This window comes from Micropterus salmoides, unplaced genomic scaffold (assembly GCF_014851395.1).
Source record: "Micropterus salmoides isolate LMB-PRFRI ecotype aquatic unplaced genomic scaffold, ASM1485139v1 Ms_hic_scaffold_4, whole genome shotgun sequence".
Lineage (NCBI taxonomy): Eukaryota > Metazoa > Chordata > Actinopteri > Centrarchiformes > Centrarchidae > Micropterus > Micropterus salmoides.
Window position 1 is genome coordinate 26,844,540 of NW_024043372.1, and position 26,587 is coordinate 26,871,126.

General features: G+C 41.8%; 1 protein-coding gene and 1 non-coding gene across 4 annotated transcripts in view; one reads left to right on the forward strand and one right to left on the reverse strand.

Moving 5' to 3' along the window:
- The first annotated feature begins 704 nt into the window (after positions 1-704).
- trnaq-uug lies at positions 705-776 on the forward strand. The gene has a single exon. It is a non-coding gene; the product is annotated as a tRNA-Gln (tRNA).
- Positions 777-1,639: 863 nt separating this feature from the next.
- LOC119885526 (tensin-2-like) overlaps positions 1,640-26,587 on the reverse strand; it is a 30,839-nt gene continuing 5,891 nt past the window's right edge. The window contains exons 2-27 of one of the 3 annotated variants that reach the window (XM_038695598.1): positions 22,738-22,843; positions 22,547-22,584; positions 12,946-12,978; positions 12,796-12,845; positions 12,489-12,672; positions 12,123-12,173; positions 11,859-11,981; positions 11,704-11,768; positions 10,807-10,890; positions 10,567-10,679; positions 10,320-10,380; positions 10,015-10,090; positions 9,457-9,586; positions 8,863-8,928; positions 8,633-8,749; positions 7,144-8,538; positions 6,900-7,047; positions 5,951-6,795; positions 5,611-5,742; positions 4,739-4,831; positions 4,462-4,539; positions 4,194-4,271; positions 3,824-3,992; positions 3,553-3,621; positions 3,214-3,243; positions 1,640-3,018 (exon numbers count right to left, since the gene is read on the reverse strand). In XM_038695598.1, the coding sequence (XP_038551526.1) occupies positions 2,874-3,018; positions 3,214-3,243; positions 3,553-3,621; positions 3,824-3,992; positions 4,194-4,271; positions 4,462-4,539; positions 4,739-4,831; positions 5,611-5,742; positions 5,951-6,795; positions 6,900-7,047; positions 7,144-8,538; positions 8,633-8,749; positions 8,863-8,928; positions 9,457-9,586; positions 10,015-10,090; positions 10,320-10,380; positions 10,567-10,679; positions 10,807-10,890; positions 11,704-11,768; positions 11,859-11,981; positions 12,123-12,173; positions 12,489-12,672; positions 12,796-12,845; positions 12,946-12,978; positions 22,547-22,584; positions 22,738-22,843 (4,479 nt within the window). In that variant the 3' untranslated portion in view covers positions 1,640-2,873. Of the gene's footprint in view, positions 3,019-3,213; positions 3,244-3,552; positions 3,622-3,823; positions 3,993-4,193; positions 4,272-4,461; positions 4,540-4,738; positions 4,832-5,610; positions 5,743-5,950; positions 6,796-6,899; positions 7,048-7,143; positions 8,539-8,632; positions 8,750-8,862; positions 8,929-9,456; positions 9,587-10,014; positions 10,091-10,319; positions 10,381-10,566; positions 10,680-10,806; positions 10,891-11,703; positions 11,769-11,858; positions 11,982-12,122; positions 12,174-12,488; positions 12,673-12,795; positions 12,846-12,945; positions 12,979-20,037; positions 20,131-22,546; positions 22,585-22,737; positions 22,844-26,587 lie in introns of those variants that run through there. The other 2 variants (XM_038695599.1, XM_038695600.1) reach the window with 2 other exon arrangements.

A 26,587-nucleotide genomic window follows, 5' to 3' on the forward strand; every position in this document is an offset into this window, starting at 1 on the left:
ATTTCTGAATGTTTATCAGTTGAAACAAGTCAATTGAAACAAGTTTGTTATTATGGTCCAGCATTCAGCATTCTCATAGTTGGATATTGCTTCCTCAAAAAAAAAAGAATAAAAGAGAGAATCTTTTACAAAACTGCTGTTAAAATGTTGCCGCATATAAAAATAAGACAACAAATAATTTGACAGTTTTAGCAATTATCTAAACTTTTATTTTGAAAACCAAGCTTTTATTTTGAGAAACCGAACTCGGATAACCAGTAGATAGCTAGCTTGCTAGCACATTGAAACCTTCATTTATGTGTGATAACACCATAGGATGAAAACACATATCGGCAGGTTCGGTTAGACAGACGCGGTTGACTGTCTGCACCTGTAGATTGATGCGTATGTTAATAACAAGCTACATCTAATTTTACACCTCGACGCCTATACAGTCTACGCTCGACGCTGCTGTCTGTCACCACCATAGGTCACCACACACAGCGCAGTTCGTTAGCGTAGCAGGTTTGGCTAGGTTAGCTTAAGTTAGCTAACTAGCGATGCTAAAAGAGGGTGCAGTTGTCACTGTGATTAACAATTTAACCTTCCTAATAGCGTACCGTTTGGTAAGACATAAACCAAAGAGCTACTGTACCTAATGACAGACTCGACAGATACTCGAGATTAGAGCTAAATGCAGTACTGTGGCCGGGGGTAGCGGAGCTGGTCCCATGGTGTAATGGTTAGCACTCTGGACTTTGAATCCAGCGATCCGAGTTCAAATCTCGGTGGGACCTCATCCTTTTAATTTCTCTACTGAGACGTATTGGTAGTAATATTATAGGTAATGGTAAAGCAGCAACCGATAACTAAGGAGGGAAAATATATGTTTACGTCTTGTTGACACATTTAAGTATTAGGTGACTGAATTATTTAATGAAATATGGGTGGAAGGAAGTATCCCTGTAAGCTGTAACAAAGTGATAATCATTCCACTAAGAAAACCTGGGAATGATGCTAGTGAGACGGCATACTAGAGCTATTGCCTTGATATCACACGTCTGTAAATTGATGGAAACAGATGGTTAATGAGAGGCTAGTGAAGTTATAGGAAGAAGGGGTATGGTGGCAACGCACCAAAACTGACTGAGGAGAGGATGGGACAGCCTGGAGGATGAGATAAGAAAAGAAGAAAAACTCACATGCATAAAGAGTTAACATGCAGAACATATGCAGAGGAAAGACAAGTGATGTTTGCACAATTACAGAAAACAGGGCAAGTAGAGGTCAGTGTAAAAAAAAGTGTGGAGAAAGTGGAGGGCTGAAAATGTTTGTTTTGTTTTATGGGAGCTACTCGACTAATTACACAAGTTATAAGGAGGACTACAAGGAGGCAGTAATGCAACATTAAGGATAAGGATTAAGTGCTCTAAAACTCTCAAAGAACAAAAAGAAGAAGGTATGAATGCATGTGTCATGAGTCGTGCTGTTTCAAGGTTAATAGCAATAGCTAAAAATATATATAGCTACATAAGCTGTACCTGCTCTTAGCCAACCACGAAAAAGGTAAGAACAAATATATGACTAGGTCTTCAAGATAAGTAATAAAATATCTTAAAACATATTTTACAGGAAGCCTTTAAATGATGAGGCACACAACTGCATTTGATGTGATTTTATTACTCAAATTTCCTGTCAAATATGACATATACCATTCTTCTCACCACCTCAGAGGAATAAAATATATTACTTCTTTTACATAAAAATACATTATGAAAAATAATGATTGTGCTGAAGTCATCTAAATACTGTATCCGTTTATAGAAAACACACAAATACCAAACAACAAAAATGTGTTGATTAAAAAACAAACAAATTTCTTTACATGATAACAGTCTTTGGCTTAAACTGAAACTTCACCCTTTAAACATAACTCACTTATTATGTGTTGCCATATTGGTTAGTTAAATAGGCATATAACCAGGGTCAAGACTAATCTGTGATATGGAGAGACTTGAGGCTCTTTTTATATAGACATTGCCAGCGTAGCAAACATTGTAGATTTTCTCATACGAGCACGTCCTTTGATTCCATCACACTTTAAATTTCACAAGGTATGGCTTTTTGTTTTTTGTAGCTGTAGAAAAGTTGTAAATATTCATGTTATGTCTATGAACTTTCATGTTATGTTTGTTAATTCAGTTTTAAGGCTGACCTCCCTTTTATTTGCTAATGCAGTAGCTACACAACATTTTATTAAATAATCTATCGGTCTGTTTTAAATTGTAGGTAGGTTTAGCATAATATGGTACTACATCTGTGGTTATCACTTCAACAAAAATACACTTTTAATAGTAAAGTTACAGCGATAACTAAATGCTAATTGTTACAAATATGTATAAAATACTGTAGCTGAAGAACCTTCTGATTAGATAATCAAAATACATAACCTCTTTCACTTAATCGCTGCCTCACATTGCATATTTAAAATTGCCACGATACCACTAACACTTAAACCGCGACTCTTACATTCTACTACATTGTTGAAGACCGTCTGAACTGTTTTCCCTTCGGCTTTAAATGTCGATGTAGAGAAACTTTGATACAAATAATACTGTGGTATGTGGATTGTCACACAGTTTGTGAAGTTTGTGGTACATTGTGTGAACAGGATAACAAATAAAATAACAACTTTAGCAATGGCAAGAAAATAAAACCAAAGCAAACAAAAACACTCCCAAAACTCTTACTTCAATCTCATTTGGCAAAGGTTACTAAAGTTATGTCAGTCTTTGGCATATCAAATTTTTTTTTTATTGACAAATCTGTCACAATCATATCAATATCTTCCCCAGATCCCAAAAAGTCCAGAGTTTTCAAATTCTCCTGCTCTCTCATCTGTGTAGCTGTGGTCCCAGCATGACTTTGTTGATAAAGTTGACAATGGCCACAGCTGGCTGCTCGGGATCCATCTCTGCAAACAGGTGACACACGTTCTCTGTAGCACTGCCTGTCCGCCTCGCCACAAAGCCAAATATCCTGCAGCAAAAAGGGAGACATCGGACGTCAAAAGATGGAAGAGAAAATGATATTTGACACTGAAAGGAATTTTGTCTCGAGAAGTCAGAGTAAAGCATAATGTGATCGTGATTAATTGCCATGCAAAAGAACAGATAGTCACACAGTCGGTAATATCACTAGAAAAGAAAAACACAGTGTGACGTAAGCACTTACTTGCTTGACGTGCTATCAGAATTAGTCCACCTGAAGCACAGGTACACAGATAGAGACACAGAGACAAAACGTAGTAAAACATGAATAACAAAGACATGGAGACTGTTTTGCAAACAGTACGCACTGACTAGCAGTTTAAATTAACCTCGCAGACACTCACCTCACAGAGGACTTATATTTATAAAATATAAGTAAATACAGAAAGTATTTGTGCAGCAGCAGCAAGCACACACATGTTACGGCCTTTACTAAAGACAGTCAGCAGCAACATGTAGAAGCACATATAGTTTTTATTAAAATCATACTGTCTGTGTTTTTATGTACATCTCAATGACTCACCTCTTGTTTTGGGGGTCGACACTGCTGAAAGTCACACTGCTGATTGGGTAGTGTCTTCTGAAAAACAGCCTGTGTAAACACAAACATTATAATGTCTCAGTGGTCTTTGGCATTAACTTTAAGGATACTATCAGGAAAGTTTTCTGTCAAACTGGTCATGCATAGCAAGTTTAACGCAATAACAAATACCACTTTTTATAAGTTACCAGTTACAGTCACTGAAAATGTCATAATGTTGCTGAGAAGTAAGATTGATGTGTCTACGATTTACCTTCTTTTGCTGTCTGTTAGAGTGATGCCCTGAGCGGACACTTTGAAGTGGACCATTGTTGCCACTGGACGTGGACTCAGAGCCAAAGTACACTTGGTTGCCTTGGAAACTGCCTCGGGTCCCGTCAATGACTCAGTTTCCACAGAGTTCAGGTACAGCACGTTGCAAGCTTGTTTGTGGGAGTGATGAGAAATTACAGACTGACATATGCGCACGTGTTGTTATGGCTCAGTGCTACGAAAACACGGGGCTTTGAGTGGTCTCTGCTGGTCAAATGTAAGAACTGCAACTATTGCATTGCACATAAGAGAGGTCCTCTATGGAAAGTCAAATTATGCAGAATCACCAAAAAAACAAAACAAAATGCTACCTGCTCCTTGTTTGAGGAGGTCAGCCGCTGTGCTGGTGTTTGATGCAGGCTGCATCTCCTGAAGCTCCCCGACCAAATCTGAAATATCAAAGTCTTCCGTTACGTAACGATACGATCTAAATTATTGAGGATCCAGTCTGTAACTGTTAATAAACTGCTCTTCTTTGAAGTGTAGTTATTCTCGCTTAATAAATAAATGTTATTTGAAAAGGCGGATTTAATTTGGGACTAAAAAGCACAACATCTAAATGTATTGACACTGATTTACCTCTTTCTGGGATGTGAAGGGCACATGGAAGAGAGATGGGAGTAATTGAATGCTGGTACACCAGGGCAGATAAACTTCCTGAGACGAAGACAGAAAGAGAAAATAGGTAAACCAGATTATGATTTTGACAGGTTAGAAGGCATTAAAGAGAAAGAAACAAAGGGGACTTGGTAAGAAGGAAATAAAAACAAAATACTTGTCAATCAGTTTTAAGTATCTCGTACACAACTAAATATGTGAAATGTATTGCAGCAGTTGTGTCTCCAACATAACTGACCGAAGTAGGACTCGTTCTGACAGCCCTTGATCTTCACTCCCCGTGGCCCTGTCTCAATGAGGAAGTGTCTCACCAGCTGTTCCAGAGGATCCCCTAGGAGAGAGGAGGGGAGAGGGAGAAGGGAGGCAACGAGGATGAAAAATAAGGCAGGCTGTCTTGCTGCAGAGCATATTCTACAAAGATCAATGAACAAAAATACAAGAAATATAATATTCTGATTACTAGACAGACTAATCAAAACCATAATGTCACCGCTTTCTTTGATCACGACGTGCCTCATTTGTGTTTTTCATTTCATGCATGGTCAGAATGCATCAGAAATACATAAAAACGTATGTCTACCACTAACATTAGTTGTTCTTGGGCTGGTTAAAAAACAGCTCTAAATATTAGATATTGTTTTACTTCTTGATTATAACAGCATAAATGCAAATTTACAAGGTAAATGAAATTACACGGGATTGGATCACAAACTTAAACTAAAAGTACTAACTAACTTAAAGTACTTAAACTACTTAAAACCTTGTTTGTTTGTTTTTTTATTTATTTGCTGGCAATTATCTCAAACCAACCAAACCAATCAGCAGTCACTTCAAATGTTAGAACAGACTTAGTAGATGAATGAAAATCCTGTAATTAATCAACCCTTCAAGTAGGCCTACATATACTGCCATCAAATTTCTATACATAGTTTGTTGACTTGTCATAGTAGGAAAATCACAGTTGTCGCTTGAACCTCGACTAATGCAGCTAAATGGAATTCAGCCAGCATTACTTTAATTTTTACTTACACTTTTTTCTACTGTGACATGTTAAAAAAGGCCTATTGGAAGCCATCTAATTGATATTAACAACACATTCATAATGGATACCTTTGCCGCCAATGATATTGGCATTAGGAGGTGGGGTGGCCACCTTGAGGGCCAGACCGTAGGCCCCCTGGAAGGAGTTACTGTCTCTGATGAGGAAAGTTCCTGGCTCCTTGTCCTTCAAAACAGCTATGGCTATGGTAGAGAGGACACATTAGAGTAGGGGTGTTGTAGTGCAAAATTAGAGTTGCAGTAATGACAATATATGGGTTGCATGTCTAAGGTCACCATGCTGTTTCTGGTATGAAGTTTCACTCTACTGTATCAACTAAACATTAATGGTCAAAGAAGACTGAAATGTTTGGTAATGACAAATACAAACGTTCCTCATTATAACCCTCACCTTGGTCTCTGGAGATACCTGGTTTGTACCAATACTTGGAGCTGTCCTGGACAAACTTGGCATTGACCCTGATGTCTGCCTCCTCCCTACAGCTGTGTTGCACAGACCCCCTTCTCTCCTCTCCCACAGAGGGCGAGAAAGTGACATGGTGCGTGGGGGAAGGAGATGATGAAGCCCGGAGTAGAGAGTTGTGTCCATTCGTGGATCCTGGTGAGCCTGAAAGCCTTTTCTTCTCGGGGAGCGGTGGCTGGATGGTGGGGATGGTGACTGCAGTGTACCCTGTGTATGGTACATGAGGGACATTTAGTAATGGGTAGTAATAGGGCGCTAAGGGGAAGGTTGGTGTGTGATATCCGTCGGGCACAGGTGATGGTGGTTTGGTGTCGGCGGAGCTGTCTCTGTCTGGAGTCAGTCTTTGTCCTGCTACCTCTGTAGCTGATGTGCAGCGCTGGGGAGAAGACTGGAGGTCTGGGGAGTTAACAGGAGTATTGGGGGAACAAGAACTGAGACTGGCTGAGGGGTTCATGGATACAACTCTGCTGCTGCCAGATGGGGTATTGCTAGGAAGGGCAGAGCCATTCAGTTGCACTTGGACTGGGGGTATGATGACAGTCGCATAGTTTGAGGTCTGTAATTGGTTAGATCCCTCTGCACTTCCTGTTGCTCCGGTCTTCCCGTCAGAGCTCAAATTCGGCTCACTTGAGGGTTGTGTGGCGCTTATGGATATGTTGGAACTTTGGGTTTGCAGTTCTCTTGGTACTGGTGTGACAATTTTGCTGCTATTTGTGTTGGACTCCAGATGTGTAGAGGTTTCTTGGCTTTGCGCAGGGTTGTCAGCAGTTACACTAAGGAAAAGGCAAAGTATGGGAAAAAACAAGATAATTATCTACAAATCTAGAGAAATTTTATTTTATTTTCAGCATTGGTAGATGTCCAAAGTTTCACCCACCTGTATTCTGTGTGTGTAGGGCTGCTACCAATAATTGTGTAGTCATTATCAGAGTCCAGTCCAGGGGTGCTTGACAGGCAATTGGAGTCTGATTTCGCCTCTGAACCCTGGGATATGTCATCCTCCACATCACTCTTGGGCTTTTCCACTTTGAGAAGAGAGATAAAACGACATGAGTTAAAGTGATAACAAAAATTAGGAAAAATAATTGATTGAAGCAGTCCCCACTGTATCCATCATTCACCTTTGTGATGCTCAGCGGGCTGCTGGTCTCTAGATCCGGAGAGGGTCTCGGGCAACCTGCCTCTCCCAGGAGAGGGGCTACCAGCGGGCAGAGGCGAGGCTGATCCAGAGTGGTACCCTGAGGCGTAACCACGGCTCTCATGGCTCTCGGCTGGGGATGACTGATAAGGAGAGCAGGGACAGGAGTGGCGTGGCTGTGGAGGGGTGTGGTACCCACTGCTGCCTCCATCCCGCACCTCTATCAGAGAGTGGGGGCTGGGGTATCCCTGGTGAGGTCCAATTGCATATCTAGGTTGCTCCGGGATTGGACCCTGATCCAAAGGGGAGTGACACACGCGAAATGTCGGCATGGCTGATTTGCTCTGCCAGAATTCTGCCTCTTTTGCCACCTCCCATGGATTTTCATTTTCCCATGGTGGGGACACCTCTCTTGTTTGTTGTAACCCTCCTTGGGACCAGTGTGGGCTTTCTGATTGGTCAGGGTGCAAAGAGTGGAATGATCTGACTGAGGCAGATTGGTGCTCTCGCCTGCTGGAGCAGTCCCGACATGGGCAACCAGGGGACGGTGCTGGAGGGCTGAAGAACATTTCCCTATAAGGGCTCGAGGGCAGTGACTGATGGGACACATGGGAGGCTGGATTGTGGCTGGAATAATGGAAGAGGTGACACTCTTCCCCGGTGCAGAGTCTGTTTGAGGCTGGGAGGGTGTGGCTGTGTGGGTGGGTGTGTTCCAGGGTGGAATAAGGGTAGCAAGGCCTGTGGAGACAGGGCAGGGGTGGGGGTGGACGTTCCCATGGTAACTCGGGTAAAGGATGGGCACTGTGGCGATGGCAGAGTTCCATATGAGTTGAATGAGGAGGCGGGGACACAGATTTGGAAGTTAAGGCTGGCAGCGTTTGGCTATTTGGATGGTTTTTAATACTGTTGCAACGGCCGAGACAATGCCCGTTAGGAAGGCAGGGCCCTCGTTCCCTCTGCCATCCGACATCGCCACACTTTGTACCTGCTCGACCACAGCACGACGGCTCTCGCCTCAAGCCCCCAGGACTTGATGGGTCATCATCATCCAAAATCGCCGTCTCTCTATCCTTTTCTTTCCCTCTTGTTTGCTCATTTGCTCCAACTTCCCCCTCTCCTCTCCTGAATGGACAGTCAGTGTTCTGTCTTTCTGGGCGGTTTATGTACATAGAGGCATCTTCCAGGTGATCAGAGGTGACTGAGGAGTCAGAGATATAGGTTAGAGGCTGGGGGTGGCTGGGAGTTTGAGGCTTGACTGTTGGGCTGCTAGTGAGGCATCCGTTGAGTGACGCTGCTGAGGCAGTCGAGCCCAGCCCGCGACGCTTCTTCACCTGGGCGTACAAGCTGCCGTCCAGAGGGCCCTTCGTATGACAGATATCTGACAGAAACAAGAAGAGAGTGGGATGTGATGTTTGATTTTACTATCTTATTTTTTAACGCCTGTGTTTGTGTGTGTGGGGTACATATCTTACTTTCTATGCTGTCTTGGTGGTGCAGGTTGAAGTTCTCATAAGAATCCCATCTGACCACAGGGTCTGAGGTGTTGTAGTCCACTTTGATGAAGGTGTCATTCTTGCGGTATTCTCGTCCTTGGAAAGCAGACATTTTGATATGAAGCATATGAAAATGTAAAAAGAAAGAGATTGGTTGACCAAAATGCACTAAAGGATGCATTGAAACACAGACAGTTGATAATATTCACCTTTCATTTTTTCTGGGCCATTGGTGAAGAGAAACTCGACTGTAGCATCTGGAGGGAACCTGTCATCTACAGAAAGACCAGCATAAAGACATTGACAAAAATATCCAGACCGAAACTACAGAGACTGATTAAAAACATTCAAGCAAAAGTGGAAATACCAAAGTCAAAAAATAAAGATTCTGGCTTTCACTCTTACAATGGGAACACTTCAAAGAGACGTGGTGGCATGTGGCACTTGTCATGAGACAAGAGCTGCTGTATTTCTGTTTCATTTAAACTGACACTGTCATTTGATATTTGTCTCAAAATACACACAAACACCACAATAGTCTGAAAAACAAGGGGGTCTTGAATTATACAGCCATGTGAACCATTTTAAAGAAAGAATAGAAATATACAGCAGGGGGTTTCCATAAGTTTACAATATAGTACTAAGTCTAAACAACCTAGTTTTCCTTATGCACAGGTAGCATAAATAACCTTCACACTACTCTCCTCTGTGGTGCCTTCATGACTGTCCAAAAATGTAAAACTGCACCTACTTGTTATTCCGTACATTTCCTCAGAAACTAGTGAGCTTCTGTTTTTTTATACCTGTGCAGGCCAGGTCCAGTTCAGTCTTGCCAAACCACAGCTGGGCTCCGTGAACAGTGCAGGTGTGGAACTGGACTCTGAACACCACCTCCCTCTCCGATGCTCGACTCCGCCGGTGGTAGCACTTCACCTGCAGAGAAGGATGCAGGTATGAGTGTGATGTACAAACAACTACTAAAGCTCCTTTCAAATAAAATGTCTCAAAGTGTTGACATATTAGTAGACAAGCGGGACAAAATGGTTATATGATGTTTGTTATATTTGTTTGCTCTGTTGGATTGTCTTCAAAGCGTTTACCCTCCGAGATTAATAAAGTACCCGCAGTACGTGTCTCTCTAGGTTACTAAGGCCTTTGTTTTTTCCCTCTCAGAAAGACATGCAAGACAGCGTAAGAAAACAATTAAGCAAGCATGTTGCACTTAAAAGCAAAGTTATCAAAGTGTATAATAACACTTGAGGTATTGCAGTTATTGCAGTGATGTGTTTATATAGATATGATTCAAATCAAAGTAAGGTTTGTAATTAGTGACATCCAGTTTAAGATTAGCTATTTCTCACCATAATGTCCCCCTTTAATAATAGCGCTGGCTCCATAGTAACACACAGCTTCCTTGCCCTGGAGCTCTGGGGATCACTGGACACACACACACAGAACAAAAAAAGAAACCATATAAAACCAGTCAAACATGTCTTGGTTGGATAAAACAGTTGTAAACAACATCAGCTTTAACATAAGCACAGACCAGCCTACACCTAAACACAGACAGTGGCCTGTATAGACAACATCTGTCAGTTGGACAGGGAAAGTAAAGGCGTCTGCACAGTCACACACAGTGCAACTGGACTACTGGCCTTGTACTTACTAGATGCCTGAAGTGTAGACCAGCTGTAGAGACTGGTAGATTTTCAGGAAAGGGTAGAAACCTGAGGATACAGAAATAAGTTGAGGATAAAACAGTAAAAATGGGGAAGCATTTATAGAGGGACAAAGGCTTCATTGTTTTTTCATTCTTTTATGCTGTTAAATACTTTTTGTTCACTATTCAAAGCTAACAATTACCATAACAGCACTCCAAGCTATTATACAAGATTAGTGTGTGTAATACTGACCTCCTCCTGCCTGGAAGTTTGGCAGTGATGGAATGAGGATCTGGTGGAGGAACAGAGGACTGCTGTTCATTTTGATGGTACCGGATAGCAAACCGCCAAAGTAGTAGATGTACCTGAAGACGAGAGGTGGGAAAATGATGTGATGCGAGCAGGGAGCGGCTGAGGTGATGACAGCAGAAGCAGCACAGGAAGTGATGTATGGCAGAGGAGGCTATACAAAGATTTATGAGTGTGTCACACCTGTTCTGAGAGGGCTCTAGGGAAGAGGAGACTTTGTCTTCACAGAACTTTCTCATTGCTAGGGTGGTGAGAGCATGGTCCGCTCTGTGGACAGAAGTGAATTGATCAATGCTTTAGTACAGATCTGTGCAAGCAAAAATTAGGAAGTTATAGTGTCTTTTGGAGGTAATGAGTAATGTGTATGCCTGGGGTATATCATGGTTGTTGGTGACTTTGCCTACCAATTTAATCTATTCTTTATTGGCATTTTGGACATTTCCATTTCCCATGTTAGAGATTGCCAACAAAAATCAAGATGAGAAAGGAGAGTGATGAGGAACAGGATTGATTAGTCAATTAACAGTGTTGAGAGTTATTTTTTTAAATAATAATCCCAAAAATGCATTGGTTTTAGCTTCTCATATTAAATAATTAAAGGTTTTCTTATTCTTTATAATAATGAACTGGAATTTTGGACAAAACCAACAATATAAATATGGCGACCTTGTCAAAATTGTGGCATTTTTCACTATTTTCTGATATTATACAGATCAAATGATTAATTGAAAAAATAATCTGCATATAATTGAATAATACAATGTATGTCAGTTGCAGCACTGCAGTGATCACGTTGACCAAACTATCAGTGAAGGGAATCAAAGATGGTTTTGGCCGTGACAACAACAAAATATAACTGAAATTATTGAGACACCAGGGTGTAGTTGTAAGGTTTGATTTTAGTACAGGAGAAGTGTTTCACCCTGGTGATGCATGTCAGCAATTTTAGAGGTAGGGGTCCGATTTTTCTTGATTAAAATGCAGCTTCGAGGGCAGGCGTAAATTCAACACGGATGACTGCTCTTTACACGTGTTGGTGTACATTGAGTGCCTTGTAAGATTAATAATGACGCAGATTACCCAGCTGATATCTTGCTGTAGTGCATGTAGGCTGCCACGATGACCCCCGTCTTGCCTTTGTTCCCCTGCCGGAACAAAGATCAAAGTTAGCTTTTCACCACTGTTTTAAATTGCTCACAGCAAAGCAAGCAGATGTGGATATAGGCTGCACTGACCTTGCAGTGGAGAACTACCACGTTGTGGGGGTCAGAGATCAGCCAGGTCTCCATGGCTTTACAAACAGCACAAATCCTATCCAGGGGTGGGGCGTGAAGATCAGGCCAGCCGTAATCCTGCACCTGAACCACAGAGGAGGAAAGCTGTTTCAGATTTGTCCATTAACCTTGAAAATACAAAGTGATCACACTCGTACTGAGTGTATCTCCATTGTGTCTTGGTAACATAAGCAGTGTCATCTTTAAAGATGAAATTACTTGTACCTTTGGGTTAAGTCTGGTGATGTCATGTCTCTTCTCTGATAAATTCAGTAGCTGGAAAAGGCAGAGACACATAAGGAGATAACCCAAATGTATTTTTAAATATAAATCACAAACTGAGGAAAAAGTATAACAAAAAAATGCACGCAAAGGAAACAGTGGTAGGAAGATAATGGTAGTTAATAGTCCCAATCTGTCACACGTAAGGACTCAAAGCAGAAACCTTTATGGATAGTTACACAAGTACCCAAATAAAACCTGTTTCATTTGCTGTAAGAAATTTGACTGTTGCACAATTATTCAACACCTTTAGGAGACAATTTCCAACATTAAGTTTATATTCCTTATGTTTTCAGTTTTATGACTGACCAAGAACTTGTCTTGGTGCTTCGATTTAAGCATGGTGGCCACTTCCTGCAGGTTTCTGCGGTACCGTGGCTCCTCCAGGTCTGGTGGGAAGAAGACAGAGATGATCCTCTCCGTGATGTAGGTGAGGTCAAAGTCATAGTGGCGCTCCATCACATGCTCCATCACTTGTTCCACACCTTTATTCCTGGACATAGAGAAAAGTCATTGTTTTAGTGCTGCCACAACAGTCATCCGGCAAGACAGTCAGAGCTTTATTTCTGTGTCCCTATTTTCTCTTGAATGATGTGTGATTCAGGCTTCGTGGTACCTTGGTAGGGAGCCTCTCTTCTTCTGTGGTGTGGATTTAGTGGAGCCGTGCTGAGAAACAGTCAGAGAGTCAAAGAGTAACTCTACTGCAAAGACTGATTGCATTACATACTATAAAACTACTTTCTCAAGTACATGTACAGGCACTTACCAGGTCTGGTGTTGGGGTGCAGGTGGGAGTCACCTGAAAGAAAAAAAGCACATAGTTGGTTTTTGCAGCAGTCACACTCACGCACATACACACACACACACACACACATACAAACTGGGAGTAAACCAAACACATGCCAAGTCATGTGTTTGGTTTAATGCTCTTGGTGCCGTTCCAGCAGCGCAGATGAAGGGATAGAAAGAACGGGGGGATGAGGAGGAAGGATGAAGAGCTGATGAAGAGGATAGTAAGATACATTCTCACTTTTTGTGTCATCTGCAGCAGCTGGTTTGAAGAAGAGACTGTCAGCACAGATTTGGCTGTTCAACATGATGGGTTAGTGATGCACGCACGCACGCACACGCACGCACACGCACGCACACGCACGCACACGCACGCACACAGGAGGTACACACTAACAGACATATACATAAACACAAACTCCGACAAACACCTACACACACGTCTTAAAATGTGTAAAGAACTTGAAGACATTTTCGCACACTGTTAAACTAACAGGTTTTTATTGTGGTGACCAGATAGCCGAATAAGCAGAAGTGCTCAGTTTAATAAGAAGTACTCAATAAAAATTATTGATTTGTTTTTTGCCTCGTAAAGAAGGAAGAGGGGAGAGAGACGGACAAACTTTAGAGGAGGAAGACTCTACATGTGGCGTGCAGTCCTTGTGGCCTGCTGGTGAGCCAACAGTAACTTGCCAAAACCACAAACACACGTACACACAGAGCAAGAGAGACAGAGGGAAGCTGAGGACATTGAAACGGGCTACAGCCACTAGTATACAAATAGACTCGGTTGTTTATTAGGAGCAACAGTTGACCCTGACAAGCAGTGACAAGCTAGTTGAAAACTGGTATGTCAGGGGCGTGTTTTCCGACTCATTTGATGGTCTCATTATAATGCCAATCACATCAAATGAATAAAAACAAGGTGGAAAAAAAAAAAAGTATACATTAATAATAACCTAACAAATGGAAAATGAAGGAAATGAGCTGAGAAATGTAAACAAACATATAGTATCACAGCACACCTATGGGCTCCGACTGTAAACCTTGACAGGTGACACCCTGTCAGCATCTGACCTTTGAAGTAGCCCATGAGATTGATTGACAGCAGAGCTACCCTCTGTGGCTGAGGGCTGGCCAGTGCTGACAGGTGTCAGGCAACAGGTTAACAAGTCAGATGCCTGTCAATCACAGTGATCTACAGCTGAAACAGCCCCAGGAAAACAACAGCGACTGTGCAGAAAAACACTCAACAGAAGTTTTATGTTGACAGAACAAACCAAAGGAATGATCTAAATTGTTTTCTTTACTACATTTTTCATTTCAAATTTTAGATTGGTGGTATAACATCCAGGTAGATGTTGGTTTTAAGGACTCATTTGTAAACCATTCTTGCTCTAAATTTGACAGTAATAAAGGCACATAATGCTCGCTACAACTGATTGTCAATCAAGTTTTGGTCCCAGCTCCAGAGAAATTTAATTGTAAGGGTATTTGATTTCCATCAACAGTCCCTGACAGTTGAGGTTGATTTGTTTTTGTCTCTGTTCAGTAGATGCAGAATATCTGCGTGTCTTGTGGGCATATCACTTCGTCATGCCGGTGACACCGACACAACATTGTTAAAATGACATCAAAACTGAGGCAACATTTGATAAATTCATTTTTAACAATGTGAGGTCTTAAATGAGACCAAAGTCTGCCTGGAAGGTTCAAAATTAACACTAATAACCTATTTCATTTGTTGCTAACCGGCTAAATTTTAAAAATAGCCATGATGGTCATTTATGTGCTGTTATTAAGATGAATGAGTTTCTGAAACAGAACACAACTTATCATGTATCTTCAGTTCATTTAACTTATTTTAGTGTTGTACATTTCCAAGAGGAGCAATGGCACCTGGAACATTACATGTTGATAAGTACAGGGGGGGCTACAGAGAAAGACTGACAGTGACTTTAAAAGCTGATGATACACGGAGCAACTTTTAGAGCAATGGTGCTGGGCAATGTTGCCATCAGTGGTAACAAGATTACTACCGTAATCCCCTTCCCCCACCACTCCGCTACCCGCCCCACACAGCCGCTATTCGTTCAAAACATAGTCGGACATGCCACCAGCAAAATTGCCCAGCAACACTGCTCAAAAAGTTGCCCCGTTTATCATCAGCTGAAGAGCGTGTGATGGGGAACAGAGGGGAAACATACAACAGACATGCGTGCCAGGGAGCAATGAGTAAATAGGGGAGTGAAGGGGAAAAGGGCATGCTGTAATTGGTTACTGCATGGCAGAGAACATTGAACAAAATAAGCTACTGCTGAACTGACAAGATGACGTCATTATGTGATTATTGTCATGCAGGTCTCATACAGGCAGACAGACAGCCAACATACTAACGTACTAGAGTTATTATTTGTTAATATCCACGATTTCTTGTATCTTGAGTGGATTCTGGTTTGTTATTTTTACATTCGCCTGAGTCAGTCAGTTCTTTTCACATTCCACCACAGCACGAGCACAATCTGTGCTGTCCAGTGTGTAAATGTACAAAGACAGATCACAAACACGTTATAAAACCTACAGTAGGAAATGAAAGAGCACAGAGATTCAGCCATAGGGGAGAGCTCCTCTCTTAATAGGTTTAATAATGGTAGTTAAGTGGATAAAGTGGTCGGCTCCAGGAAGGAACAGTAGGAGACAGACACAACATACACATGTGGGTACATGCGTAAACATAAACATGCGCACACACACATGTGTACAAAAGAAGAAGAGGGTTGAACCTAGAGGCAGAGATCACTGACATGCAGCATAAAGGGAGAGGAGGAAGACACCAGAGTCAACAGGAAGCAATTTGCAACAGGATGTCAGCGCTGGTCAACCTAGGTTCACGCACATACAAACACAGACACACACACAATCGTAGACTGCATACATGTGTCTTTGGTAGCTCTGCCAGCCTCAGGGTCTTCCCTAATGCATGCGGACTGTATGCTGGAGCCACAGGGAACGGAGCCATCTGGTTCAGTTTGTCCTGCTCGTCAGCAAGCATTTACTGAGGTGCCAATGACAGCACCCGAGCCCACCCTCAGGGACGGACTGACTCTTAGCGAACTGCATGGTCTGTTTAGTGGTTCAGTTTGCCCTGTTCAATAAGTTACACTTCATTTATCAAGAAAAAGTGGCAAACATTCCCTAGTTTCCGCTTCTCAAATGTGAGAATGTGCCGCTTTTTTCTACTTAACTTTGGCTGTTGGGGAAATGGCTTTGCAGATTGGAAGATATCAATATAACCAGGTAACACAGCTAGCCTGGCCCTGTCCAACGGCGAAAGAAAATCCACCTTCCACCAGCTATATATGATATTTTTATTTCAACAGTGTATAAAATGAAGATGTGAAAACAATTTGACTAATGTGAAAGGGGTCATTCATAGCATGTTTCAGGTCATTGTTTAGCTGTCCGGCTAACAACTTCACTCTTTCAGTTAACAACCACCACTCTCATAGCATCGTTTTAAGCTGCAGCAGGCAGCTGATTTCAATGAAAAAGCTCTAAAAACCCACTGTACACTACCTTCTCAGCATCTAACAGCAGACAGACACAGTTAGCGACTGTGAACACAGTGGCACATTTAGCAGATAAAGAGCCAGATATTTCCCTCACGAGGCCACAAACACGACTCCAAATTAATAATAATGTTGCCCTGTAGCTGCTGGATGTGTAAATAAGCAACTGTTTGCTAACAAGTTTGTCATACCAACTTAAAAGGTGATGATAAGTCAATGTTCTGTTTACAATTTGCTACCAGCTGCTGGCTCCAGCTTCATATTGAATTGAGTGACATGAGAGGGGGATTGATTCTCTCATCGAACTCTTGGCACAGAGGCAAACATGTTATTACCTAAATCTGACTATTTTGTTAAGACACCATCTTGCTCCCTGTGCATTTCTCACTACTTTCTGACATTTACATCCTATCTGATCAGCAAATAAATTGACAGATTAATCAACATTAATCTACGTTGCAACAGTGGATCTTCCTTAAGAGTTTCTGGCTGCTTATCCCCTCCTCAACAGAGTGACTGCAGCACGAATCTTAAACATTGTCACTGCCACATCTTGAATCATGACTCCTATTCCAGGGAGAGGAAATCCAACACAGAGATATGCCGGAACGGCTGAGTCAGTTACAAGGAAGTGGGAGATAAATGTTAGTGTTTGGGACACAGGCGTTGGTATGCCATCCAGGAGGGGCAAGTTTCATTCTGACAGTCAACTCAGAGCTTACATCACACTCTGGAAAGGGAGAAGTGAGTAAGCCTTCCCATTTGAAACTGGAAAAGCAAAATAACCATGGCGTATTCCAAGTTCCATGGTCTCACAAAAAAGACCAAAAAGTCCACTGAAAGCTAAATAACCCAGGGTACCAGAGGGCAAATTTAGGCGTGGCTGTGGTTAAAGAGGCTTCACATGAAAGTATGGCATCCCCCTCTCTTTTTTCTCTCATTATCGCTCTGCCTTTCTTCCGTTTTCTCTCATCTTTGATCCCTCATTTCTCCATTTCCTAAATCCCTACAGTCTGTCACTCCCCTCAGCTTACCCTTCTCCTAGCACCTCACACTCTGCCTCTCTCCACTTCTCATTGCCCGGGGGCAACAGGATAACCGCAATCATCTCTGCCGTGAGATACAAGTATGTGCTCCCCCTGAATAAACAACATCAGATGACACGTCGATAAGCATCACACATAGCCGGGGCAAGTCAACATGTAACTGGCCCGGAGAAGGAGGGAACAAGAGGAAGCACGGATGAGGGCTCAAAGTAGAAAACAAACTGTCCAGGGAGTGGAGATATAGACAGAGCTTGGAGGAGGGGGAAAAAGGGCATCAGGAAGGAGGAAAGAGACGAGGTAAACAGAAACGCAGAAGAAAGGTGAGCAAGCACTGGATGGGAGAGAGATGTCAACAGCTGAACATGCTGACCACTGACAGAGAGCAGAGAGATTTAACAGAGCTGTTTTGATAGAGCTCCTTATTTTAGACCATACATCCCTCAGAACACTTAAAGGCTTGTTTTGTCTATTTGTCCATCAGTCATCTCATAATTATACTCTCCTCTCTGGCAGCAGCAGCGGTGACATTTTGAAGAGAGCGGGCAATGGATCTGTACTACAACTCACACAATGACTAGCTGGATTGCATAACTGCAACATGCATTGCTATTTGGTCCTTGGCGCTTTTGCCTTTTACATTTAACATCCAATTATTGAAAAATAACACATACATTTATCACATATCCATCCAAACGCATGATTATCAAAGGAATATATATTATAAAGGTCGCCTTCTAAATTCAAATTATTTTAAAGACATTGTTATGATCCCGCCATGAAATAGGAAATGCGTAATTACCGGAATATTAAACACGGCTTGCTGCGCACTTGTCACTTGGCTTTGGTTCACAGGAAATGAAAAGCAATGGGTAAATATAAACACTGCATGCACCCTGGTGTGCGTGTGTGTGTGTGTGTGCATATTCCCCATAATACTTTATTATTGATACGACTAGTAAAGCAGTAAAATTTAATTAACCATGATAATTATTTGTCCACGGTGCATTATGCCAGTGATGGGTATAAATAGCAACAATGCAATATCAGTAAGTCACCCCCTTAATCAAGTTACACAGATGTTCACCCGACAGGATTTTCTATCCACAACATCCACTTCAGCTGCCGTCCTACTGAGTTCTGCATCGACTTTGCCGTTTCTACCTTCCCATTCATGTCCAATGACACGTAGAGCTACCACAGGTCAACATGTCCACCCGGGGTCCCGCAGTGAGACGTGATCAACAGGAAAGGATGAGAAACATGACATTTATTGCCATGTTGCTCAAGTCACCACATAAGAGAGAAGCAACAGAAACTCATGAAATCAGGACGAGACCGATAAATATCAGCATACTGCTGATGAATAACAGGTGAAATGCTCAAGTTTGAGGTATTTTAAAAACAGTGTCACCTTCACTTATTCGGGATTTGTATGAAGACTGTTTACGTCATAGGTTTATGTAAATGAAAAGTTGCAACTATGCAGGCAACTTTGTTGATCTGTTCAAGCTCCATAGGTGTTAATTAGGACTAATGGACAAGACTATTATGTACAACCCTTGCTTATTACACAAGCACATAGTCCATATAGCTTCATAATTGCTATATCAATTCATAAATCAGCATGAGACATTAGGAGAACAGCTGGTGAGTAGGAGCAGACACAGTCACCATCTGTATTTCACTACGCAACATTAGGATCCATCAGATAATGTTAGGACAGCTGACTGGGTCTGGGATACAGCCATTTGTCTCTGTCAGGTGCTCTTTGGTCATAGATGATTATCTATACACATTATTCAACACAGACATGTACACACAGTGTTGAGGTGGATAGATACTGTGGGAAATAGCCAGTTACATAAATCTTGATAAAATTAAAAGTAAGAGAGGATGTGTACGCTGGTGTAGGCAGACACTTGACATTAATGAGTAAAAAGCAGACAGACACATGCCCATAAACACACACGTCTAATCTATCCCAAAACCAGTCACAGCTTGGCTGCAAGTTTCACAAAACATTTTTTTTTTTTACATAGGGTTTAGGCACAGTTTCCTGTACCTAAACCTGCACATATAGTGACAACTATCTCATTAAAAAGTAATTCTTATGAATTCACTCTGTAGTATTAAAAATTAAAATCTGTGTATTTTTTTGTAGGTCACAGCAGGAGCCTCCGCTTCATTTTCTGCACTTGCCTTAATCACAGTAAATGAAATCCTCTTTCTGGGAAAAGCAAGAGCTCTCTGGCTACAGCTTTAATGGAATAACATGCGCAATCACATGCTGCATTATCAGAGCAAACACTGTGAAGAGGCTTTGTTAGATTGCTACTCCATAGAAAAGAACAAATACACAAATACATTAAAAGTCAGAACTGGTGTGCTGAGAATATGTGAGTAAACTAAATCCAAAGCTTAACTCAGTAAATACAGCGCAGAGGGTGTTTTTACCTTTCAACAAGCAGCTTCAGTCTTTCCCTCTGCCTCAGAGCAGTCCTGTCTGTAGAGTGGGATACACTCCCTCCCTCTCTCTGCTCACTCTCTCACCAACTCCCTTTACCTCCCTCCCTCACGATAACACACACTCCCACTGTGCCAGCAGCACATGCAACATAGCTTTCCCCTCTCACTCTGCCTGTGTCGTACTCAAAGAGACAGTAAAGCACGTCAACTGCGAGCACACACACACACACACACACACACACACACACAGTACACTACACAGGGCCGCCCTGCAAGGTTACAGGGCACTGATGTCAGCGACAAGAGGCAGAATAAAGTGGTGGTAGCACAAAGAGGCAGAATTAGATGGAAATTCAGTTGATGAGACATACAAATAGAAAGACGATGCAAGAAAAAAAAAACTGGAACTTTAGCGGTGACTGTTCTGAAGATGGTACTAAGGTGGCATAACACATTGATGAAAGCATGTAAGACTTGAAAAGAAGGAGAAAAAAATGCCACAGAGCAGGTGGGAGAAGCTTTAACAGCAACTATAAAACATCAGGAGAAAGGAGAAATTTAATAAGATAAAAAAGATGATGACAGTGAGACGCAAGAGATGAAAGACGTGACAAAGAAAGGAAGCAATATGTTGACATATGAGAAGCACATAGAATCTTATAGAAAGAAACATACAGTGAGAGCATAGCGTGACATGAAGCAGCCTTGTAGCAATTTGCAGCCTTGACCCAATGTTCCTCTTTATTTATGAATACCCCCAAATGGGACTGAATACACGCACACACACAGCCTGCCTCCCCAGCTGCCTCTCCTCTCACTTATTGTGTGTGTGTGTGTGTGTGTGTGTGTGTGCGCCCAGATCAGTCACTGGCAGGCATCTACGGCACTCTTGTTATTTTCTAAATTTACCCGCTCAGACTTCCAGATTGATCATCGTCCTGTGTGACGATGTCCACTCTCGTCCACGGCACCTGCCTCTCTCGTGCAGCCACCAAGAGTTGTTTATGGCTATCACCGTGGTGACCAGGGGGACGGGTATGACAAAAATAATAATCTCTTTTAATACATGCTGCTCAGCCACAACAGCTGATAGTGCCCAGTCGTACACCATTACCGTTATTTTGTATGTGTGTGTGGAGCAGGAGGAGGAAGAGGAGAGAGGCAAACTTTCCCCCTGTCATAAACCCCACAGGATTTGAGCTAACCTGAAGAGCTGAGAAGTAAAAGTTATGGGTCACCTTGTGTCTCAGAGTTTGTGCTGCTCGACAGCAAGGCGCAACAGCACAGTTACAGCAAAGTCGTGGGCTCACTAATGGTGTGTGACACTAAGCTGCTGTGAGCGAGGTCACAGGAGAGCAGGGCCAGTGGTTTGACATAAGCTATGAACAGAGAGTACTTCTTTCGCAAACGTGTCTTCCTATGATGAAAGAATTCACTCAAGGTCCAAAAAACAACAAAGGCTAGGCAACTAACTCAAAGCACAGTAGTTTGCATTGCAGTCTCATCTATTAAGGCGGACAAATTGGTGTTCCTGCCTCCTATGTGATGAATTTGACCCCGTATGACTGACTGTTTAATGGCAGTGCAAAGTAATGACAAAGGTCGATTTCTCATGCATTTGCCACTGATGCAATACATGAAAATGTTCTGCAATCGACCTCCACTGTAGAAGCAAAGTGTTGTAATATCTTTAATGTAATTTAATTTTATTAATCAACATTTCTGTAAATGTACCGGTGTTAGCCAGCTGGCTAATCGATGATCGATGGATGTTTTGGGTACAATGACTGCAACATGAAAATAAGATTTGTTTCACACACCTCATACATTAGATGTGAATAGTGTGGAGCCTTAATGCCCTGACAATATTTCTGCAAATACAGAATAAGAATAGAACAGAGAAGAGAAATAAAAAGAACAAGCTATATAGAGAAAAAGAGGGGATGCCTTGTGTGACAAATCCTAAAACACGGCTACTGATCTATACAACCTGACAGATAGGCACACAAACAGACAAGTCATGTTAGTCAGTTTTTCTCTGCAAGGTGTCATCTCCCTGGCCTGTGCTGCTCCTTGTGTTTTCTCCTCTTCTGACCCCCACTGAAACAGCTTATAACTCACTACTGCCCCCATCTGATCAACCTGGGAGCACTTCTCACAGACCATGCTTATGACTGATTAGAATATTGTGCAAAATATAATTCTTTAATAAGCACAAATCCTTCATATCAAGCTGTATTAGAGAGTAACTTTGAACTACCACTGAGAGTTTTAGGTGCTTGAGGACTCTGGAGCTGCAACACATAACTGAATTGCTCAGCAACCTGGTTGGTTGCAGTTCAGGGGGGAGGCCTTCTTTAACCAGACATCTAGGTCAGTGCACATGGCTTACTCCACTTAGACTCACACCATATTAACAGTGGAAACCTCTGACAGGGTAAGGTAAGGTAAAATGTGTAATCTGTGATGGAATTGGTAAGGAAAAGCATTTTCTTACCTTGGCTTCACATGTCTTGTGAACTGCAACCTTGCACTCTGAGTAAGGAGAGCACAGAGGTAAGAAATATGTTTTACTCTGTCAGTCAGCTTTGACAGAGGGCAGTCAGGGTGAGCTCATCTATGTCAGGTCTAGGTGTGTATCCATGCTGGTCAGTTGTGTGTCTGGGTCTGACAAAGACGTGGACTCACCCCTGCAGAAGGCCCCGGGGTTGTCGATGTTCTGCTTGCACACTTCGCACACCCGTTTCCTCTTGAAGCTCCTCTCCGTGAAGGTGTGGCTCCCTGCTTTGGCGAGCTGCAAACACACGGGAGTGAAATCTGATCAAGACTGAAACTGCACGAATGCTCACACGATAAAATGCACTTTATGCTGAGTATGTGGTTGTGACATTTTCAGTATTAACAGATTTTCCACATGTCTCAAGGCATTTTATCACAGCATTGTTCCACCTGAAGCCCTAGACGGTCACTGTCTCCTGGGTGGCTGCTGTCAGTACAGATGTGCGCTGGTTCGATGACACACCAGCATGAGCACTGATGCTCTAACTGCTGTACAGTCAGCTTCCTCCACTAAAAACACCTGTCATATCACGCTGTGTTTTAAGGCATCCTGTTGTCTTGTGTTTTAACTTGTCCTCATTCTGTCTCAGTCTGTGGGCCGGCAAAGATGATGAAAAATAAGAAGCTTTCTGTGTTGCCACCCTCTCTAATATGCTAATGTGCTCTATGTCACAGGTAAGCTAAATGCATTGAATAAGTAGATTTGGTGTTCATTGTGATGCTGTTGGCTTTTTCAGGTCCCTAGATGTGTCTGTTCAAACTGACATATCTCAACAACTTTTAAAAGGTTTACCATACAATTTGGTACAGACATTTATGTTCCCCTGCAGATGAATCTTATTGACTTTGGTGAACCCCTGACTTTTCCTGTGGGCGCAAACATCAGGTCCAAAATTTTTATTTGATACTTTGGTATGCCCACAGAGAAACTGAAAATTCAAGCAAACCTAAAGCAGGTTTGTAACCAAAGCTATTAGGCAATACTGTGACTGTCCAATATTTAACATTTATTAATTAGTGGTGTCATTCTAGTATCTCTTTGTCTGGTTGAAGGAGATGGTGTATCTCTTTTTAGATGACAGGCTTGGTATAACTGCAAAGTGGTACCATACTGGCCCATTGTAGCAGCTGTGCAAACATGAGACGAGCTTATGTGGGCACAGCAAAGAAAGAGATGGAGGTAAATATGACACAGACAGACCCAGTGTGCCCGCTCGCTGTCTCTCTCAAATCTCCTCTCATACTACAGTATACAGTATACATTTAATGAGTAATACTTGATAAGAGTATAATTTAGATGATAAAGGAGAAAATAAAGCTTTAACCCTGGAAAAAAAACCCCATCTTGCATACACACACACATAGTCCCAGTGCTCGAAAGCCAAAAAAATCTAGAGCCCTGAGTCATAATCCATGGATTTGACTTTTTATATACCAATACTCAACCGTCCCAGTGAAAAGAAGTAGGACAATGTTTATATAAAGTTATGTTAATGCCCTCCCAAAGCAATGCCTTCTGACAGCATGTGAAGCACATTAAACCATTAAATCTTTCCTTGAGCAGAGGAGGAGGGGGAGGAGATGCCTGGAAACAGAAGGGATGTTTGTGTATATGTGCGTGTGCGTGTGTGTGTGTGTGTGTGTGTGTGTATGTGTGTATGACGCAATGGGAAAGGTGGAGGGCCAGAAACAGCGTACCTGCACACACTGGTGTTTCTTTTCCTGTTAAATGGCTCGATGCGTTTCTCTGGTCTTGAAAAAACATTTCAACTCTGGCATTTTTTTGCTTTTTCCGATGTCTGGGTTTTTCCAAACAGGAGGGGCATTGAATTTAACTCTAGAAGGTGAAGGTGAATGCATGCCAGTTTGGACTCACACTCTGACAAACACTTATTTATTGACTATCCAGACACCAGAGTCTCACTTCTCCTACTATCTTGAATTGAGAGTGGAAGGAAACTCATTCTATTAAGTGCAATGTATTATGAAACATACATTGCACAGTGGAGCGTACGCAGTCTAAATCCATTATGACTAGAAATGTATAATTAATGTTTTATGCAGCCCTACCTTGGACTCTGTGTGGATACATAATATGAAGATAAGTGGCGCTGATTCCCTTTGACTACACTTTACAATCCTCAGAAAAACAAATCCACAGAATTTGTGACTTGCTTCTTTATACACTTTTTTCCCCCTCAATTTTTACTAAATTCAGGTATTTTTAATTTATTACACTTGATACTTGCAGATTATACTGGAAGGTTTATCATGCAGCATCATTTAAATAAACAATTAAAGCACTTCATTAGACATACATGACAACCACAACTTCATTTACTACATGCAGGCAACATGTCAGTGCTTTAAAGGAATAGTCACTTTAAGTTAAAATGACAAACTTGTTAGCAGACGGTTGCTTCTTCATCTAGCAGACACAGAACAACATTGTCATTCATTTGGAGTTGTGTTTGTTTGTGGCCTCTTGATGAATGTAAGTCCAATATTCACTCTCTTTTAGCTCTGTTTTTGGTCTCCAACAACTCTGGGAAATCTGTGTCCCAAAACGACATACAAGACCGTTTTCCAAAAATACACGTCTGTAGGAAAGTACAACAATGTATATGACCATTCCCCAAAATGACATGTAAGAGCGCTGGCAAGTACCAGTCCAGCAACAGGCGCACAGGACCTTAGGTATGTCACTTAAGTCACATGACCTAAGTCACGTGATGTTTAACACGTAATAAATGTTGTGAAATGGTCGTAGTTTGGTTAGGTTTAAGCAACAAAATTATAGGTTTAGGAAAAGATTGTGGTTTGGGTTAAAATAAGTACATTACATTAGTCACATGATGTGAGCCATCTACAAAATGTCATTTAACTTAAAACATGTCACCTTTGGCTTTCTTCCACACAGAATTTGAAATTATGCACCCCACCACCTCCTTAAACGGACTTTGTTGCCCTGTTTACTATGTCACCTGAGTTCTTCTGCCACTAGAAGTCGTGGCCTAACTAAAAAGTACATATGGCTCGTAATAAGATATATTAATCAACCTATATGGCTGTTTTTCTGGTGAGAAAAGGATGTCCACTGTGTTCAGCAGCTAGTAGCTAACTTTGTCTGTCTGTCATTTGGTGGTGAGCAGGTAATGTACAGTGTGCTTTTTGAGCTTTTTCACTCAAAACAGCTGTCTGCTGTAGTTGAAAACAATGTTATAAGAGCGGTGACAGTGATCCAGAACATCAAAGTTGTGGGCCGGACAGTGAAACAACAAGCTGAAGCTAAAGCTCTGTAACGCCGAAGGGATCTGCAGATTTGGCTGATAACTCTATAGGCTCATGACTGCAAGCGACCCTTTTCACATGTCACATTGTTTTCATATTGTCATTTGATTCATTGTCATAAAAAATATTGAATATAGCCTTTCAGTATTAGAGCGCTGATTTTGATGATGATGATTTTGTTTGGACAGAGACAAGTTATGTCTTTCCTCTTGTTAAGTTAAGTTGCCAGTAGTTTCATATTTACAGTCTTCTCATCTAACTCACTCTAGACTAATTCAAACATTTTCTAAAATTTAGGATTATTCCTTTAACTATACAGTCAGCAAATCAGAGCATGCCAGCGTTGGTGACTAAACAAAGAAAAAAATCTGGATTCCCAAAACAACCATGCCCTGAGAACAATACCATAAACCATCCTACTAACTAATCCTACATAAAGACTGCACTGCGTTTTTATTTTAGTTGGGGTCTGATGTCCCACACTCAGGTCCAATTTTAAGCACAGGGTGTTTAAAATTGTTGTAGCATGTGCTGCACCAAATGAAGGGTATCAGTTCAATAATAAATTCTAGTGTAATTGATTTTAAAAATGTAATTTTTTTTTATATCAAACAACAAAAACCCTCTCAGGTGGAAAAACAGTGTTTATTTTGGTCACTGACCTGGAATGGAGATGCTCACACATGAA